The 20,120-nt window shown below is 33.6% G+C and overlaps 1 protein-coding gene across 7 annotated transcripts in view; it reads left to right on the top strand.

Moving 5' to 3' along the window:
* The window catches only part of LOC136031369 (A disintegrin and metalloproteinase with thrombospondin motifs 9-like), a 466,037-nt gene extending 448,417 nt beyond the window's left edge, over window positions 1-17,620 (top strand). For 5 of the 7 annotated variants that reach the window (XM_065710885.1, XM_065710903.1, XM_065710911.1 and 2 more), the window contains 2 exons: window positions 7,230-7,349; window positions 9,599-9,846. In XM_065710885.1, the coding sequence (XP_065566957.1) occupies window positions 7,230-7,325 (96 nt within the window). In that variant the 3' untranslated portion in view covers window positions 7,326-7,349; window positions 9,599-9,846. Of the gene's footprint in view, window positions 1-7,229; window positions 7,350-9,598; window positions 9,847-10,486 lie in introns of those variants that run through there. The other 2 variants (XM_065710922.1, XM_065710894.1) reach the window with 1 other exon arrangement.
* Window positions 17,621-20,120: the final 2,500 nt, after the last annotated feature.

The following is a 20,120-nucleotide window of genomic DNA, read 5'->3' as shown; positions in this document are numbered from 1 at the left end:
ATTGATTTGCTGCTAGACGAGTTTAAGTTAGTTCAGTGTGTGAGTTCCAATCTGCGCCGACAAGGATAGATGAACAGTGAAATAGGCTCATTGAAGATGAGAAGTATCCAAATTTGGCTGTCGTGGTGAAAAATACGTTGATTATTTCTCTATGGTTTGGCCAGTGTTGAGCACGGTTTTTCACTGTCTGGGAGGATCCTCGGTGAGCAGAAAGCATCCATGAATGAGTGCACATTAAGTTTCAAGCTTTTTGTTGCTGACGGGTTGCGTCAAGTTGGTGAGAGTGCTCAAAAGGTTTGTGTTACTGAAGATTTGATAAAGCTTGCTAAGTTAGCGTGGAAGAGCTATCAAAACTATCTGGAACGGGAGAAAGAGTTGAGAAAAATGGCGAAGAAGAACGGCACAAGTCGGAAAAAGAAGAACAGCAAAAGCAGCAGCTAATCGCTGAAATGTCGTCGAACTAAGAAATGATAAAGACTCTTGAGGATACTTTGAAAGAGAAAAAGAAAGCATTCGGAACTAAGGAAAAAGCAACTGATCAGATGCTTCAAGAAGCAAGGAATCGACTGCAGAAAGGGATTCAGAAGAACAATATGGTAGAAATACAGCTTGTTCAGGCAATGCTAGATGGATCATTAGCACTCCTACTACTACTAATACTAATAACTCACTGCAGCATCAAGCCGCCTGGGGCCAACATGCTACGCATGCTCCTTCTCCAGCTTAATCTATTCAAGACCTCCCTCTTTACACCCTCCCAGGAAGTTCCCATTTCCTTTAAATCTCTATTTTTGACATCCTCCCAGCCCAGACAAGGACGGCCTGCTTTCCGTGTAGCCTCAGAAGGTCGGCCAAAAAGGACAATCTTCGACAATCTGTCATCCTTCATCCGCTGAACATGGCCTAACCATCTCAACCTTTCTTTCATTATAGCCCTAGATAGTGGGATTGAACCACATTTTTCGTACAATCTACTGTTTGAAATACGGTCAGTCAGCCAGGTACCCAGAACAATCCGTAGGCAATTTCTCTGGAAAACATCTAGTAAATTTTCATCTGCTTTTCGGAGCGCCCATGCTTCAGAGCCATATTTGACCACTGTCATCACTGTAGCTTCCAATATTCTAATCTTGGTTTGCAGACTTATCTTTCTACTCTTTCAAACTTTTTTTAACTGTGAAAAAACACCCTGAGCCTTAGCTATTCTACTTTTAACATCTTCACTGTTCCCACCGTCTTTACTAATAATACTACCAAGGCAAGTGAAGCTACCAACCTGATCGATCTTTTCATTACCCAACGTCACCTTTTCATCTTCACTTGTTCCTAGTCTTAGTGACTTAGTCTTCTTCACATTAATTTTCAAGTTTATTCTAGCACCCTGAACTCGCAAAACCTCTAAAAATTCATTCATTTTGATCACACTTTCATCTAATATGCTTAAATCATCAGCATAATCTAAGTCCAGGAGCGTTTTTCCTCCCCATTTGATTCCGTGGTCTCCAATTGCCTTTCCTGTGCTCCTTAAGACACAGTCCACCAAAATGATCCATATAAAGGGGAATAGAACACAACCCTGCTTAACTCCTGATTTAATACAAAACCAGTTGCTAACCTAATTTCCTACCTTAACCGCAGCAGTATTATTCTCGTACGTAGCATAAATCGCTTTAATGTATTTTTCAGGTATTACATATAAGGATAAGACCTTTGCTAACCCTCTTCTATCAACAAAATCGAAAGCTTGCTCATAATCGATAAAACTGAGGACCAAAGGTGTTTGACAACGAAGGGACTTCTCAATTATTAACCTAAGAATGAAAACTTGGTCGACACATCCTCTACCTTTTCTAAAACCGCAATGTTTTTCTCTTAAACTTTGTCTACAGCATCTCTCAGTCTAAAAAGTATCATATTACTCAGTAATTTGCTACCCACAGAGACGAGACTAATGCCTCGATAAGTACGACACTCATTCTTGTCACCTTTTCTATACAGTGGTTTAATTAAGGTTTTCATAAAATCATTAGATACTTCCCCTTTTTCAAAAATCATGTTTAAAGTCTTCAGTAGCTTATTCCTAACCTCAGAGCCACCATACTTAAGAAACTCATTTATCACACTATCAGCACCTGGAGCCTTATTATTTTTTAATCCTTTTAGTACTCTCGCTAATTCTTCCTCACTAAACAAATCTTCCTTCCCATCCAAGGTATCACAAACTTTTTCATTTTCATCTATATCTTTTCCTGCAACTGTATCTCGGTTTAGCACATTCTCAAAATGTTCCACCCATCTTTTTTTGACTTTTTACTTATCACTAATTGTGGACCCATTTCTATCTTTAACTGGGACTAGTCCGGATTGACTACTCCCTTTCAATTTATTGACATGCCAGTATAATATTTTACTATTATGGCGTCTAGCCATATCTTCCAGATCCTCAGAAACTTTATCCATGGCCTCCACTTCACATCTCCTTAGTTCATATTTTAATCCTTTCTCCACTTTCTTTACATTCCTTTTGTTTCCATACGACCTATCACTCAGATAATTCTTGTACAAACCCCTTCTACTCTCTATTAAACCTAAAGCTTTTTCACTAATATTCCTAGTTGCAGTCTTAGCACTCTTCTCTAAGACAAAATCAGCAGCTTCACAAATTGTTTTTCTAAAATTATTCCATCCATCTTCCACATTGTCAAATTTTAAACTCTCAAGTTTAGTATTCAACTGTTCCTGGAAGTTTTTTCTCAAGTTTTCACCCTAGAGTCTACCAACATCATAGCTTTCCGGGAGGTAGTTACCCTTCCGAAATTTCAGCTTTAAATTAACCTTAGGTACTACTAGATGGTGACCTTTACTTTTAACATCAATAACAGCACTCCTATACACCCTAGTATATTGTATTTATCCTGCTAGTCTTCGGTTTACAATAACATAATCAATAAGGTTTGCTGTCTTACCATCACCTGAATACCATGTCAACTTATGGGCCATTTTGTGACCAAACACAGTGTTGGTTATAACTAGGTTGTTATACCTACAAAATTGCAAAAGTCTATAGCCGTTACTGTTTTCTTTCCCTACACCAAATTTACCTAGGCTAGGATATCATCTATCCCTATTTCTACCAGCCTGGGCATTAAAATCTCTTAGCAAACGCACCATATTTCTACCTGGCACCCTGTCTATTCGCTCCTGTAACTGTAAGTAAAATTCATCTGAGTCACTAGTATCTCCATCAGTTGGGTCACCAGGGGCATATACTACTATAACTGATACCCTGAACTTTTTAGTCATAAAATGAGCAATTAGTATTCTATTATTAATACCTTCCCAGCCTAAACAAGACTTAGCAGATTCTTTATTCATCATGAGCCCTACTCCCTGTCTATGTACCCCATCCTTCCTGCCTGAGTACACAAATTCTATGTCACCTAATTTCATGCTTCCTACCCCTGGGATATGAGTTTCTGAAACTCCTAATAAATCCAGTTCAAACCGTCTGAATTTGTCAGTCAAAATGTTGATGCGGTAGTCATTTTTTAACGTCGTAACATTCCAAGTTCCAATTTTCATGTTTTTTAAATCTTTGAAATTATTTTGGCCTCAGGAAAAGCAATGATCCCGGATACCACTGCAGGACGGGGACCAACATATCTTCTCAAGTCTACACCGAAGCGCTTAAGCCGGCATAGAACCGGACAGCAAGAAGGCCCTGGGACCTCCAGTAAGTTGGAGGCTTTGTGCAATCCTGGGCCCATCTTGGTTGCAACATAGTTTTCAGCACTTGGCGATGCTCTTCTATCAACAAGAGTCAAAAACCTGCACAGACAGTCCTAAGCCTATCACCTCCGACTCTCTACGAATATTATGCTACTACGGGGAGGCAACCCATAGTAGATAAATTAGCTAGGAAGAGGTTTTTCAGCCCGAAAACGCCCATCAAAACAAACGAAGCCCAGAAAAATATCCACAGCGAGTGCTGTGTTGTTTACTAGTCTATAATTTCCTAAAGGGGCGCTACTCCGCGAGGAACAAAAAAAATCCACAGATCTCGAAAGCATGCAGATGGCAATCCAGAAGAAGAAGCGGTTGCTCATAACTAGTCTTTTGAAACAGTCAGAAAAGTGAGAAATGTGTTTCATCCAGTTTCAGTTTTTCTTTTTACTTTTATATATTTTTACGTATATTATCTGAAATAAAAATATAGAATTAAAATTAAAAATCTAAAGAAAGATTGGAAGGTGTTTTGGGATGTGATGAAATTCCAGGTGATCTATTTTTTTTAGCATCCCTGGCCTCTGATCCTAGCTATCAAAAGGCATACAGTACACCTATATTATAGGTTTGGTAGTAACGACCGTAGGTCCCTAAAAGTCTCTTTTTCGGTTCCAAAAAGTCCCTAAGTCCCTTTTTTCGTGCCGCCAAACCTGTGGCAGCCCTGGCTCAGCACCTTTTGGTTTGTTTTAATTTTTCCCTCGAGGTTCTAGTTTCAATTTAACACCTTTAGCCGTTCCTGAGTAATTGCAGATACATGTTTTTGACAGCCTAGATAGAGATAGTGTCTTTTGTTTAGTTCATCCTCTTGAAGCTTTCATGGCGTTGGATTTAGTCTTTGGCTTAGTTTAACACCCTTTCTCAATATATTTTGCATTTACCAAGTTAATACGCTCAGCTGCTGTTAATATATTGTGTGCCTCCCCTTTTAACAGCATGGATGTAGAAAGTGTCTAATGATTAATTTCAGCATCTTCCTTAACATTTCTCGAAAGTTACGACTTAATAACCTTAGCCTTTATTTAGATATTGCAGATAGGTGCTTTTCACGATGCACATAGGGTCATTTGATTCCTGTCAACAAGGTCCTCAACATTCTCTGGACAGTTTCAACCTGGTTCCCTTAGTCTGTCCTGAAATTCTGTGGCTCTTTTCTTAGGTAGCGCTGCTCTGCCTATGATAGTTAAGATTAAGCTGACTAGAATGCTGAATAAAAAAGCCATTCTTCAATTAGGAACAATCAAAAACTATTGACCAAATTGGACGTATCTTAAATGAGCTTATTAAAATACTTGTTATCGAAAGCTTTGGTTTCTTCAAACGTGTGTTTTAGGCTTTGGAAAGTAGTGAAGGTATTATTTGATTTGTCAATAGAGAAGTCAAAACCAATAGAAATTAATTAAAATATTACCAAATTCTCCCCTCCTAAGATCTTACCTATCTTGCTAGGTTTTCTTTTAATGACATCCGGGATGAAACCATGTGCTTAAAATTAATGGTCCAATGTGCTATCAGTCAAATTTTGCTTACCTTGGAATCAGAAGATGGTTTTTGAAGTTTATTATATCTCTTAGGAGACCCTTTCAAGTAAAGTTGCGCCTTTTGTTCAGGGATTGAGGGTCGGGTGGCTGTACCCCTCAGGAGACCGTCTTGCCAAGGCAGATACTCTTAATAGCGGAAGTAGCTCCTTAGAAGCTCACCAGTTCCTTAAAAAACAGTCATTGGTACCATACAAATCTCTTCGTGAAGGTTATGTATCTAATCGGCACTACAGCATGTCATTAAAAACTATTTTGGTCATTTAGAGAATGGCTATTAAAGTTTAGAAGTTCGCGCAAAAGTTATTATATGGATTCTTCTATATCAAGAAACTTGGTAGTGTGGGCCAAACTGACATGTATCTCCCACGAAAGATTGAATGAGAAATTTGTTCCCAGAACACGAAATTTATGAAATGGCTTCAGTGGGGGGGGGGGTGTCTAAGCATCCAAAGCAACCAAAACTACATAAAATACACAGAAGTGTGTAAAAAGCTATAGGAGGTCACAAAAACCTCCTAGTGTAATTTCTGTGTTGGGGCCGTGCCAGATTTTTGTCAGTTTACATGTACCACCCTATGCATGTTTGCTAGTTGAATAATGTTATGCTAAAAAAAAAACAACGTACAGTATCTTACAGTTGCAAAATTATGCAGGAAATTAAAATAAAACTCTAATGCTTTTTCCTGCAAAAAATGTGTCTGAGGCTTTGAGAAAACGGCTTTAGAAGTTATATTGGGTAATAGAATAATAAGGTATTGCTTAAACGTGGTAAATAAATTTTGGTTATATAGTCTTAAAGCTAAAAGTATTGAAACATTTGTTGCCTGAGCCGTGGCTTGTTTCTCCTGCCTCATTTATATCTTTCATTCTTATCGGTTTTTAAAATTATTTTTGTTAGTTTTTTATTATTTTTTATTAGTGTTCAATATAACTTAGTACTATTATCAGTTTTTAATATAATTGAATACTATTATCAGTCTTTAATATTACCATTATCCCTTTTATAACCCTTGCAATAAAAAAAAAATTAGATTACAAAATGGCTTCTGAAAATTCAAGATGTGTACCGAAAGCATATATGGTAGATTTCAGTCAATTTATTAGGTAACATATCATAGACACTTCGTTAAATACAAAATAATGTCCACTTCACATAAAAACTAAATTTTACTTGCTTTTTTTTTCCCTTTCTGTCCCTTTTTCCCTTCATTGCCTATTCTGATACTTTTTTGTTTGTGTCATCTTCTAAAAGTTAATATATACGGTATAATATATATATATATATATATATATATATATATATATATATATATATATATATATATATATATATTTATATATATATATATATATATATATATATATATATATATATATAAATTATGTCATATCCTATAAGATAATCTATAGCAATGTGATATATATTGAAAACTTACTTTTAATTGTCCTTTAAAATTTAAGTGATCTTTCAACCTACCTGGACCACTTGGTTATTTTGCCACTACTCAAAGAGCATGTGGCGTGAGTAAATCTTACAGGCAGTAGTGACGCTCCTTGGAGGACTGAATGAGTGAACGAGAGCACTGAGCGTGTGTTTTTTACGTGTGTGGGTTTTTAGCAGTAGTTTGCCTGCACCTACACTAGCATACTCTTGGGGCAAGAAAAATAAAAAGGTAAATGTTTAGAGTTAATATTAACCTTTGTGTTTTTATTATGACAATGTAGGCTTTCGTTAGAAAAATCTCAAAATTGACAAAATCGACATTTGAGGATGTCTAAAAATATTTGAAAATGTGTAAGTTTAATGAACTAATAAAATTTCAAATTTCAGAAAAAACAAAAAACCAAAATAATGAAACCACAGAATTAACTAGTGATATATTTAAACGAAGTCTCTAATTTTAGGATTATCAAAAGGTGCAAGGAAAGTGTGGAGGATTTTGTGGAAAATGCAAACCGGACTCTTCAACAGGACTTAAGCTAGATGTGATACCCACATAAATATGCTTCTTTTTTCATAACAAGGTAACAATAGTTTTCCATTTTTCAATTTAATCCTTTTCTTGTTTTTAGGGTAAGCTAAAAAAAAGTATGGCCACCGAAAAAAGTATTTGAATTTAATGCTTTTTCTTGTTCATATAGTATGCTTACATGACTCTGTTGAGGTTTCAGAACACTCATCCGTAGAAAATACATAGAAAAAGCATTCCAACGGATTATGTGCTATCCAAATCAATATATGCTATGCAAGATTTTTTAATCTTTAGCTAGTAGCAAAAAACAGCCTTCTTTGATTAAATGTAAGATTTTATTGAATGCGCTAATATTGAGTTCTTTATGCTGCAAAGTATGTTGATGTGCCAGAAATGCAGATATATATGAGAAAAGTAAAAGTTGATTTGCTGTATTAACCTTAAAAGCTAAAAATCTAGTCTCTAGTATTTTTTCAGAGCTAAGGAGCTTTATTTATAATAGTAAATAGGAAAGAATACCAAAAAATCCAATGCATTGGCTTGTATAGGACATTCCAAGTAAATAATAATGTACTCTCTGTAAACAAGCAACTGTATAGTACCGTAGGCCGGGGCTTAGCCTGGCCCTCGGTGCTCGGCTACACATGAGTATAATCATCACGTTATTCTTTAGTTTGAATTCATGAGGTGAGAAATCAGCAATTTCAATTGAACTAGGAAATAGTTTTATATTCATGGATAGTTTCATATTCATTAATAGTTTTAAGTAATGAGATGTCAAAAAAGTAATTTCAATTGAGTTAAGAAATTCTGGTTTGAATTCAATTCTTTCTTCCTGTTAATACATCAAAGAAATATATATTTTATAGAATTTAATCTCTCGTGGAACTCGTTGTGATTCTCACTGTTGATTCTCTTCTAACCACAGGTTTCGTTTACGATTCAATGTGATCATGCCTGTCGCTTTTTTCTAACAACAGATTTCTTTCTCGTTATTTTCATTTGGTATTTGTTGTGATGCTTCTTGTCGCATATCTTCTTTCTGAAGATCTCGTTGTGTTTTACTTTCCTGCATTTCTTGCATCCTCTCTAATAGGTAAACCACAGAGCCTCTCTAACAGGCGAACTTTGATTTACCAACTTCTGGCTATTTATTCATTTACTGTTCCTGAAAACCGGTAAGCGCACATTGCTTGTCGTTACAAAAATAATCACACGACAATGGCGTTAAAACAAATAGAAATTATGAGAAATACTTCTATGCCTCTAAGAAAACGGGAAAGCTATAAACTTTTAGGAATTTTAACCAAAGCTACTAAAAATGAGTTTGTTGTTTATAATGCTCACTGTACAGCAACTTCTTATTTGACAGCGTAGTTGCAAGTGGTGTGATTATATAGTCTACTTCACTGTCTTGGCTTCACTCCTAGTCCATAGAAGTGTAGAACTCCCGTACATACATACGGTAGAACACGCCATAGCAGTTTTCACACCATTTAGGTTAATTTATGTTTAGAGTTTTTGTTTTAATTTTTTTCTTAGGGCTTCACTTTCTTGTCATGTTTTTCGTTTTCTCCTTTTCTTTTTCCTTGCTCCATTTCTCTATTTATGTTTGTACTAGAGAGAAAAAAAAAATTATTTTAAATGACCAACCACTGTTATCTTTTTCGACAAAAATATTGAAAGATATCTAAATAACATGATATTTGGAAGTTAATACACCGTTAGGGATTTTTTAAAGCCGGAAGATTGTCAGAATATGTTTTAGGAGATTACCCTCACTGCTGGAATTTCTGAAAACCGAACGTCTGCTAAAGTATAGATATAACATCCATTTTGTGTCCTATATTTACTTTTTTGTTCAATATACGGGCTATTCAAGGAAAGGATAATTAAAAAGGGGAATAAACAAGAGCTGATAATGAACTAATAAAAAAGAATAAGCAATAGAGATATAAAAGGCAAAACAACGATAAAAGAAAAACTTACATGGAAGAATAAAATAATAGGAGAAAAGACTTAGGCTTATCTCTAAGAAAAACAGTCAACGCCATCTTTTGCTACCTGGCGAAATATTATGAGGAATTTTTCAACGTCTTGAATTAAATTTCTTAAATATTATTATAGCAGAGCTTGATAATTGGGCCCATCGGTAACCGGTCTAATTATGTCAGCGTACCATTTTTTTCGCTATAGCTCTATGGCCAAAGTGGTTTTGTTGATTTCTGAATCTATGTATTTACAAGAGCATTCTATATGATAACTGCCAAAAGTTACAAAAAACTTTTTATTATTCCACAGGAAGCTAAAACATAAAATGGACAGATATTGCCGAGAAGAACAGAGGATGCAACCGTGTCAACCCCTTCATTAACATGGAAGTTATTCGTGCTTTATTGAATGCCTAGTTGACTTTGTTTTAACAAACAGTTGCCTTCCTTTGCTCGCAGCTGTATCAATTTCGCACTTACACGACTAAAATTCATGGATTATTGAAGATTTGTTTGATTTAATTGCAACAAACCCTTGTAAGTAACAAAAACTAATGTTTTGTTTTGTTTTGAAAACATTATCAAATATTTAAGTATACGATAAGTAACAGCTAACAGCAACTATGTAAGTATACGTATGTATTAACAAAATACTTTAGCTTGCAAATAGTTGGCTCATAAAAGGCAGTCTCCCTTTGATCACTAACGTCGGAAGCTCGTGCCTTTGGCCCAAATGCACTTCTTCAAAACACGAAACACAAACACACTTACTTGATTTTATACACATATACTAGCAAAGGAGCTGGCTTTGTCCGATGTTCCGCCTCCTTCAACATGGTTCCCACGAACAATCTAACCTCGAAGTTCAGCTCGTTTCATTTGCTATTATCTGGCACGTAGGAACTTAGGTCTTTGATCCCTCGTTTTCATGATGTCAAATTTCTGGTTGCTTAGGTTTTGTGATTTTCTTTTTTTAGTGCACACTTTGCGCGTTTTTATAAGCAACGTCGTTTTATATTGTTCAAAATTTTTTCTACTAAAGTTCAGGTTCCTAACTTGATCAGTTTATTTTATTTTTCAATGCAAACGATTCACTAGACCCAGAAAAAGCCGCATACACACACAAACAGACATTTTATTTTATACATAGAAGACATTTTTGTTTGTAAATGTATGTTTAAAGGCATTTGTATTTCAGATATAAGCCAAATTTCTGACACCCTAAACTGAAGATCTGCCAAATTGAATCTCAATTAAGCTGTTGTGTGAACAGATCCCGTTTATAGACTTTACATACATATATGAAAATTGCAATTTTTCCAATTTTTTAACAGCTGGAAGAGTTGCATCTGTTTCTGTCTAGATCTCACTAGCAGCACATAAGTTATTCAAGGGCGCTGAACGAACCTGCATAAGAATAGTGAAATTCTATTGGCTTGATGCATAAAACATAGATGAATCTGTCCAATGACTATCTTGCCATTTTTATACTCAGAAAAAAAATCATAGGAAACTGAAGATGACATTAACCTTAGTGATGCTAGTGTATTAGCTTGAAAAGAAGAAGAAAATACGAGCGTCAAGTCGTGAAGTGGGCCCAGTCGAATAAAAAAAAAAGACACGGGATTACTTCAGAGGAAAATTCGACTAGATTATATTCTAAGATTTTATCTCGAAGATCGGATCGAGTCTCTAGTCTTTTAAGATTCCTGTGATTTTTTGCATGGGTATAGCTAATTGTAGACAGGGAGGTACAGAGCGGTCATCTAAGAACCAATTGTCCCATGTAGAAGTTTTTAAAGTCGGTGTAAAACTAACTTTTGACTCACGAAGTTAATGTTTCTGCAATCCCCACCCCAGGATAAATCTCTAGCTATACTCATGGTCTTTTTAATCAATTTAGGAAAAATAATATATCCCTCGAATCAGCTTCTGGATTGTTCACAAATGAGTCTCATGTAGCTTCATGCAAAGCCTGGGTTGAAGTAAACCACCAGAAATTTACATTATTGTGACTTTTTTTTCTAGTCTTAATTTTATAGCCTCGACTATGAATGGGGTATGCGCTAAATTATGCTATTAATGCTGCCGAAGGAAATTAGACATGTGTGGTAGACAAGCCTTTTCAGCTTGAAGGAAGAAATGTATCCTTAACCTCAACATTAGATATAAACGATATAAACAATAATTGCTGTAAATAGCTGTTAATTTCTGTAAATTCCAAATATTTTACAGATTTGTAATATTCTTAAATTAAACTTATTATAACATTCTTTAATCATTTTATTTTTAGAATGAATAATAGAACTAAGCCATTCCCAAGGTAGTTTGAAAGCTTGGAAAAATATACATGAAGAATTATTCTTACCATAGCTTTTACTTTCATTCCTCCTTTGCGCTGTCTTTTCTGAATCCTTTAGTTCCTTTGCCTTTTATTCTTTCCGTTTAATGTAAATTTAAATGTTTTTACTTAGATAAAGTTTTTTTTTTTCTTAAGCTGTATAATAGTTTGTTTCTTACACAAACAGTAAATAGATTTACGAATACATTCTTTAAGTAGATTTTTTTGTTATCAGGTTATGTGGAAGAAAAAAAACTTTTTGGACCTTATCGGTTGTGAAAATTCAAGACCCTGTTTTCCAACAAAATTTTGAGTTAATGTCTGTTAATTACGACAGTTAATTAACACGGTTAATATGACAGTTTATGTCTGTTTTTTATGCTAGCAATTTTCGCTAGCATAAATTTTGGGTCATGAAGGTTTTTTTTGTCACTTCTGATTCTGAGTTAACTGTCGTTTCAGTGGTTCTTGCATTTGTCAGACAAATAGTTCTGGCAATTCTGGAATGAGACGTGGCACTGTTCCTTGTCTTGGTCAGTATCACATTTATCAAAACAAGAAAAAAATATTTAAAAATCAATGCATTAATAATGGACCGTCTATGGACACAGACCATCTAGATGTCCAGTAAGAAGAGCAATAACACAAATGTTCCTCATTGTATCCAGCAAGACGTCCTCAGCGTTGAAAAAGGAAAACAAGAAACATGCAGTTAAAAAGACAAAAGCAGAGATCTAATATTAAGTAAGAATAAAAAAGAAAAAAAATTAAACGTTTATATACAATTGCTACTCAGTGACAAAACACCGGAAGTAGAAAATATATTTTGCATATTTGCCTTGCAATATGAATTACAGCATTTTATGTCTTGCATACGTCTTGCAAACTAATAATTTTGTTTCGTACAAGTTTCAATTTTGCTCTTTACTTCTGTAAGAAAGTTTTTTTTTATTAATTTGGCTAATTAATCCAGCCTATCCTTAGTTCCTTCCTACAGGTGTTTTCCTGCAAAAGCTCTCTGGTTCTGAGAATCAGAAATGCCTTTGCATCTGACCAATATTTTCTTATTTACCGGGCAGAATGTTTTGGCTGAGCCTCTGGTCAGCATGAAAATAGTCCCTCATGGATCAATCTTTGCATCTGACCAACATTTTCTTATTTACCGGGCAGAATGTTTCGGCTGAGCCTCTGGTCAGCATGAAAATAGTCCCTCATGGATCAATCATGATGCTTATAAAATAGTAAGCAAATTATGATTGAATTATTGTGCTTCGACATTGATGTCTAGTCAAGTATAAGCTAAATTGGACTTACGGAACGCTGTTTGCACATGTTTTTTTTTATCATTTATCCAAGATCACGTAGATTTTGTATTAAAAGTTTTATATCCCCAACTTTTCTCTAATTAAAAAAAGATGATATGACACAATTTGGGACAAAAAAATATTTAAAAATCCTGGAAACCAAATAAGGCAGGAGAAAACACGTTGGACAAACTGATAGAAACTGAATAGTTTGAAGAAAAACGTCACATAATGCCTATTAAATGACTATTTCCGATTAAGGGGAATAATATAGTTTGGCACCTTGATAATTCCTAGCTGGACCAGAGGTAGTTTTAGGGGAGTAGAGGGGGCACTTGCCCTTGGTGGTGGTACAAAAGCTCAAATAAATAATGTGACAGCTGTAATAATTTTGTAATTTTTGAAATTTAAGTTGTATTAAAATAAAATATCGGAGCTAGTTGGCAATAATTATAAGAAAACTGAATTTGAATTTTTATTTTTTCCATATCTTTTATCATATAAAGTAAGAAAATTCAAATTTAAACAAATGGAAATTTTGTTGATAAATGACAATCTTGTTGATAAATAATTATTAATTAAATCTGGCTTGAAATTTTTTTCTGGCCACCCCGTCTCTGGCCTGAGACGGGGTGGGGGGATGGATGCTAATCAAGATTTGCCCCAGGCGCACAAAAGGTCAATAAGGATTGCTGGACAATAAGGCACCTGAGTTATAATAGCAGTTTCACTTTTTTTTTTTGACATTTAGTAAATTCTCTTTGTGATCGACATTCTTTGTCAAGAAAATCGATTCTGAGATGAGAAAAAAATCCATTCAGTAAAATGGGGCTTAGGGTAAGGAAATCTGTAATAAGAAGTTACAATAGGATTATGCTACATATTATCATCTATTCAGTATAATTTCGAGAACCGACGCATATTTTTGAATCTTTGTAAAATACATAGCGAGTGGTGTCAATTTACAAAAATGTTGAAGGGGGGGGGGGTAAATGTATTTTTCAAAATCCAGGGAGGGATTCATTCTTTTTTTTATTTTTCTCAATAAAAATACCAAAAAATGTTTTAATGAAAGTTAAGAGGGGTCGAGAAATCTAGAAGTGTTAAATGCGACCCCATTGCCCTTCCCCAATTGACGATGCTACGTTTAGGCTGTGTTCTCGGAGGTAATCATTAACGACAATGAGTTAATTATTATAAGCTTCCAAAACACCAGATAATAAGCAAGCTTTTTGAATGCTGTATATGGGACACATCACTGCTATCCAGCCTCAAATGAGGTTTTTCGGGCTCTCAAAAAGGAGAGTTGAAAACTTCGTGTATGAGTGTTTAACCATGCTGATTACAATGGTACAATTTTCATCTTGATTTGGCACCATTTTTGAGGAGTGCTCGGAAAAAATCTTCTCACAAAGTATTTACTATTGTGTTGAACCAAAATAATAGTTAACACGATAATTTTCGTACAAGACAGTTTTGTAAGACGTAGTTTTAAACTTACGGTTTGTGTGGGCCCTGCTTCACTCTTTGCTAGCCCGCTCCGGCAGTGGCAACCAGGATAAGTGAAGAAATAACTAAAATTTTAACAGCTTTGCTTATCATAATCATATAAGAGATAGATTTTTAGCTCTTTGCCATTGTAGGTAATATAAACAATCCATAAATAACGACAATTGGTTTTTGGAACACATCCAATGAAACTTGTTAATAGGATTGTGGTTTCGAAGATAAGACGGGCGATATTGACTCCGTTGAATCCAAGAAAAGAAATTGGTTGCAGTTTTTACCAATGTTAACGTTAAACTTATAAATGAATAGACAAACGCTGTCAACACTACAAGTTTTGTAAATAAGTAATGTTTCTGAAAAAAAACGCAGCTTTAAAAAAAAAAATTTATATTTTAATTAATTTCAAATATTTATCTTGCACAGACTGATCCGTGAAAGACTGATTTGAAACAGGAAATCAAATTATAGCCTAGAGAAAATAATGCTTTACTTTAAAAACAATAAACTTATACGAGGCTGATTTAATCATTTTTTTTTCTTTTTGATTTCTCCGTTGGTTGCATTCCTGTTTAGAATCCATGGTTTCCTTTCGAGTCAGTCTGCTAAGTTTTATTTGATTCCAGTACCCTAGGATAGCTGTTAAACTTTAACTTTCATAGTCTTTTGTATTACGTTGCTTTTTCTCAACACTAATGTAGAAAGGCACAGAAAAACTTTCTGAAACCCCTTCTTCTCAACTCCCTGAGAAACCCTCTCACTTGACCCTTTTAAAAAATTCTGATTCTTTATAGACTCAGAAGAGTTACGTCTAGAAAAGTCTACATTTACTTTCTGAAAAATACTGAGAAAGTTTTGGAAGATTTCTGTTGTTGTTGCAGTCGGCTGCACTCGGAGTTGTATGTATTGTTCGGAATTAATGGTTTCCCTCCGTGTATTCTACTACACTAATATAGTTGTTAAACTGCTATTTACATTGTGCCTTGCATTACATTGCCCTTTCTCAATGCCATTATAGAAAGAAACAAAAGGAACCTTTTAAGATTCCTTTTGTGACAGTTTCTCTGTTTTATTATGGAGTCAAAAGAGTTGGGTCTTTGATAGACTCTATATACACGATTGTTAAGTGTCTTCATTATGTAATTAGATATTCAAAGTGTCATTTAGATTTTTGTATTTAATGTGTTGCGCATGATACGCACATAGACGTACTTGTATTAAATTACCATGAGATAGTGTTATTAAATTCAAAAGTATATCTCTATAGATACATCAGACTGCATTTAAATACACTGCACCCTTCTGCCTATTAGAGTGTTAAGCCTCTTTTTGCAAAGATCAGTAGTTGACATTTATTTTGAGCTTGAGTAAATAGCCTTTGCTGTAGGCGAGGGCTGCCAAGCAAAAAGTAAATTAATTCATCCCGGCAAATTTTCAGCAGAGCAGTTTTTCGTTGGTTTGATTGATTCAGTTTAAGTTGTTTGTTTTTTTGCTTCCCAAATTTTTTTCGATTTTTTTATTTTTACTAAATGGAGAATACTAATCTTTTTTGCATGCCTATGTTTGTATGTATCATAGTATACTATATGAAAATAAACAAAATGTGAATTATAAAAAAAGATCAAGACTAATTTTTAATTGAATCTGGACGCTTTATTTTACTACTTAAAAACAGAGTTATTTTATTGATAAGATTTATTTTGTTTTTAATAGCTAGTCTGAATAATAAACATTATCATATAAATTGTTTATTAATTTGACCTGAACTTGCCAAACTGTTCTGGTTTCTTTTTATAGTTGATAAAACTTCTTGACAGTTGTGGGTACTATCCCTGTGTTTATGATAACAGTCAGTCACTTACCGCCAATAAAACTGATCGTATCGTTGCATAATTAGCGAGTAAAAGAGAAACAAACTAAGATATAAGCAAAACCTAGTGTCGCACACTTTTGTTTTGCCAAAAATGGGAAAAAATTTCTTTTTGGCAACCCTGATTCAACAAACATTCAATTACAATAGTGTCTATATTAAATCAATCTATTGACTTTTTTCAAGCAGGCTAACAACGCTGAAGAGATTGACCCTGGGCAATTAAAAAACGAGAATTTTTTTTATAGTTTTAACTATTTACCGGAAGTTTAAATAAATTTTTTAAATGACTCAAGTAACTGTCCCTATTCCATTAACTTCCCATTTTCAGTATAGATATTTGTAGGATTTCGATAGTATCACTAATAGACCAGTATTTCCATTAAAAGAAATTCAACGAATGATTTCAATATTTTGATTCAATCATATGCTCCCATTGCCCAAAAGCGAATCATAAGATACACTTAAAATAATTACAATAAAATAATTTACTGTTAACAAAACCATTAGGCCTATAGATAAATAGAAACTGCTTAAATACTTCATCGCAGTCAGTCGCTTTTTTCATGTTTCGTGATTTGTACGACTTTTTTTCTCTTTTTTTATTTTTAAGATTTGCATGTTTCGTGTCCTTTTTGGGAAAGTGTAAATATTAGCACACGGATATGTTTCTGCAGAGCATTAGTTTAGAATCAATTTTGAAAGCACTGTAAACCAGTTAAAATTCTGATTTGGATGGAGGTCAATTTTTGGATTTTATTAGTGTCTTTCTTCTTTTTAATCTTTTTCTTAAATCAGATTTTTTAACTTATATGAAAGTAAATGATTTCGAACATAAAAATCTTTGATTGTTAAGTCCTGTCGATTGTAGATTCCTATGTAAAGAATAACATTAAATAGGATTAACAAATAAAAATATAAACAAAAAGAAAAGATATAAAGTAAGCATAGTAAAATAAAAACAACATAAGAATATGGAGAATAGATTTATTGATGAGAAACTTCGTGAAATAAGATCAGCTGATATTTGAAGCTTAATTAAATGTTAAAGCGATAATTAACTGAAATTTTTACTAAAAAAAATACTTAATGAATAATGGAGATGCCAGTTTCTATAGCTCATAGAAGCTTTTCTTCGGGTTTGATTGTAGGTTAAATGATACAGACCTATTTAAGTACCACTTCATTCCGGTTTACATAGTAACAGTAACAAAGAGTTTTGTTTTGTCTTTTTAACTTTGTTTTAAGAGTTTGTTAATATAATATATTATTCTGTTATATTGTTTTTAATAAAATATATGTCAGCATTTATTGCTGCATTTTGGATAATGAGTAGTTATTATTAGCTTTGAAGGTTGTCTTCATTTTTTACTTTTTTTTTTCCAAAAACATGAAAGTGATTTTTGTGTGTGTTTTCTGTGTAATATTTTGTAGGAAATTGCAGCAATTAAATCGCTTAAATTTCGAAGATTAATTATCCTTCGTATGTAAATTCTGATTGCCAAGACATGATACTGGGTTTGACTGGATGGACATTTTAGTTATTTTTTTTCTATGAACAAAAATTAAGTACTATTTGTGACATTGAATAATTCCTTTTTCCAGCTATTTATTCAGTAGCAAAATTATATTTAAGGTGGCTGTAATATCAAATTAGGCGATTTAGTCGAGGTGCCATGAATTAAAATGATTGTAGAACTAGCAGCCACACAATGATTTCTTACTGAGAGCGAGAAAATTAACGATGAATTAAATGAGCAAAACATCTCATACCAGCTAGAAAAGCTGTGAATTTTCGTCAAGGGGTTAGAATAGTAGGGTCTGTCCCAATAACTTTCTGAGACCAACTTTCAACACCTTTTTACTAATTTGCGCGCTTTTCTTCTTTTTTGCATTTACCCCTTTGCGCAACAAACAAGTTTTCCAGAATAAAATATTCATTTTTTGCCCCAAACATAGGCTTCTGGAACTAACTAATTTCAACTTCCAAAGCTAAAACTTGATAATTCATTCCATCCTTCGAGCCATTTTTTGGAAATGTAAAAAAAAAAATATCATAGAAAAAACACAAATACGAGTTCACTTTACAGTAAATGGTTTACTTTATTGAGTTTAGTTTACTTTCCATACAGGTAAAAATGTACTTTCACTTCACTGGTTCATGTCTTTGATGCATTTATCATTACGCTATTCTTTAAGCAGAAGTCGGAAATAATCCCACCTTTAAAAAATCTAGTTGGTGCTCCTCTTTTGGTGGGTAAAAGATATATATATATATATATATATATATATATATATATATATATATATATATATATATATATATATATATATATATATATATATATATATATATATATATATATATACATATACATTTCTTTAATTATAATTTGTCTATGCAATTTATAGCTATATTTCTTATGATTTGTTATAGTAATGATTTGCTATTTGTTATATGAATCTGAATGTTCATTTTAATTACTTTTTTATATTCTTGCTACCTGTTTTCCACGCAACACAGATAAGTGAATAATCACCAGGACTTTAAATTGTTGACCAATAATTAGCGGGTTGTGCTTAATAAAGAAGGTTTTCGCCTAGACAACTGCCAAAAACAGGTTAATAGTAAACTAATTTCTCTGTTGATTCATATTCTCGTCAAATGTGTCTTTGTTAATAAAGTAGATTTAGGATTTTGTTTTTCCTCAACTCTGCGATTTTTATCAGAAATTTAGGACTTTTTGGGGAAGAAAAAATTAAGGAATTAAATAAAATAGACATTATGTCACAGCATAATTCGCCACAGCTCATTCAATAACATGAAATACAAGCATAAAAAAAGAAAAATTTTCTGTAGCAGCCTGTTATCATGGACAGAAATAACAAAAGGAGAAAAGAGAGAGAGAAAAAACAAAACAAAAGACACGAAATTCAAAAATGTAAAAAAGTGCAAGCATTTAAGTTTTCCAATAATGAGACGCTTCTCTGGCACAAAATTCCTTTTAAGTTTGTCCCCCTCCTTAAGATCTTTTTACAGAATTTTAAATCTTGGAAAAGTTAATTGTGGGCTAGATTAGTTAAGAATATACAAGATATTCAATGAGAAAAATTTATTAAAATAACGTAGGCTGGCGTGGATAACTGGAATTTCTGATTTTTCAGCTTGAAAACAACATTTTAGACTCAAAATAACACGAAGGAAGAGCAAAAAAACTGATCTGGAAGAATTTTGCGCCGTTATTTCTTAATAAAAGGTGATGAAAGTATAAAAAGGGAATGCCATTGACCTGTAAAAAATTCCCTTGATTTTACTTTGCTTATTCAATAGGTGTTAGATAAATCCTTCATCAAACCAAGAAAAAGTACCAGAAAGTGAAAAAGGCTAAAAATAACGTAAGTCTTGACGCTATGGCAACTAAAGCTTTAAAATATTGCAGATACGAAGCATTGGTGCCACTAACCTCGAGTTTTCCAAATTCTCGCCGAAAATGAACGATTTATATTTCTTGTCAACTTCCGAGTATTTACAAACAAAAGTGTATTTACCCATCTTTATCTCCTCCTTAGGCCCCCCCCCCACTAATTTTGAAAAATGTGTTTTCTGTATTTTCATTGGAAAGATAGATTAAACAGAAAAATCACCTCCACTCCAGAACTAAAAAATACACTTTGAAACACACACCCCCACCCCTTCTCGAAACATTTTCGTGAGCTTGTAGCCTCCGATTGTTCTTAGTCTAAAAGAATAAAAAATAGATCAAAGTATACCAAACAAAATAAAAAGGCAAACTCCAAAACCGAAAGCCAC

This window comes from Artemia franciscana, chromosome 1 (assembly GCF_032884065.1).
Source record: "Artemia franciscana chromosome 1, ASM3288406v1, whole genome shotgun sequence".
Lineage (NCBI taxonomy): Eukaryota > Metazoa > Arthropoda > Branchiopoda > Anostraca > Artemiidae > Artemia > Artemia franciscana.
Note: the sequence above shows the minus strand (reverse complement) of the source record. Positions and strands in the feature narration are given on the sequence as shown.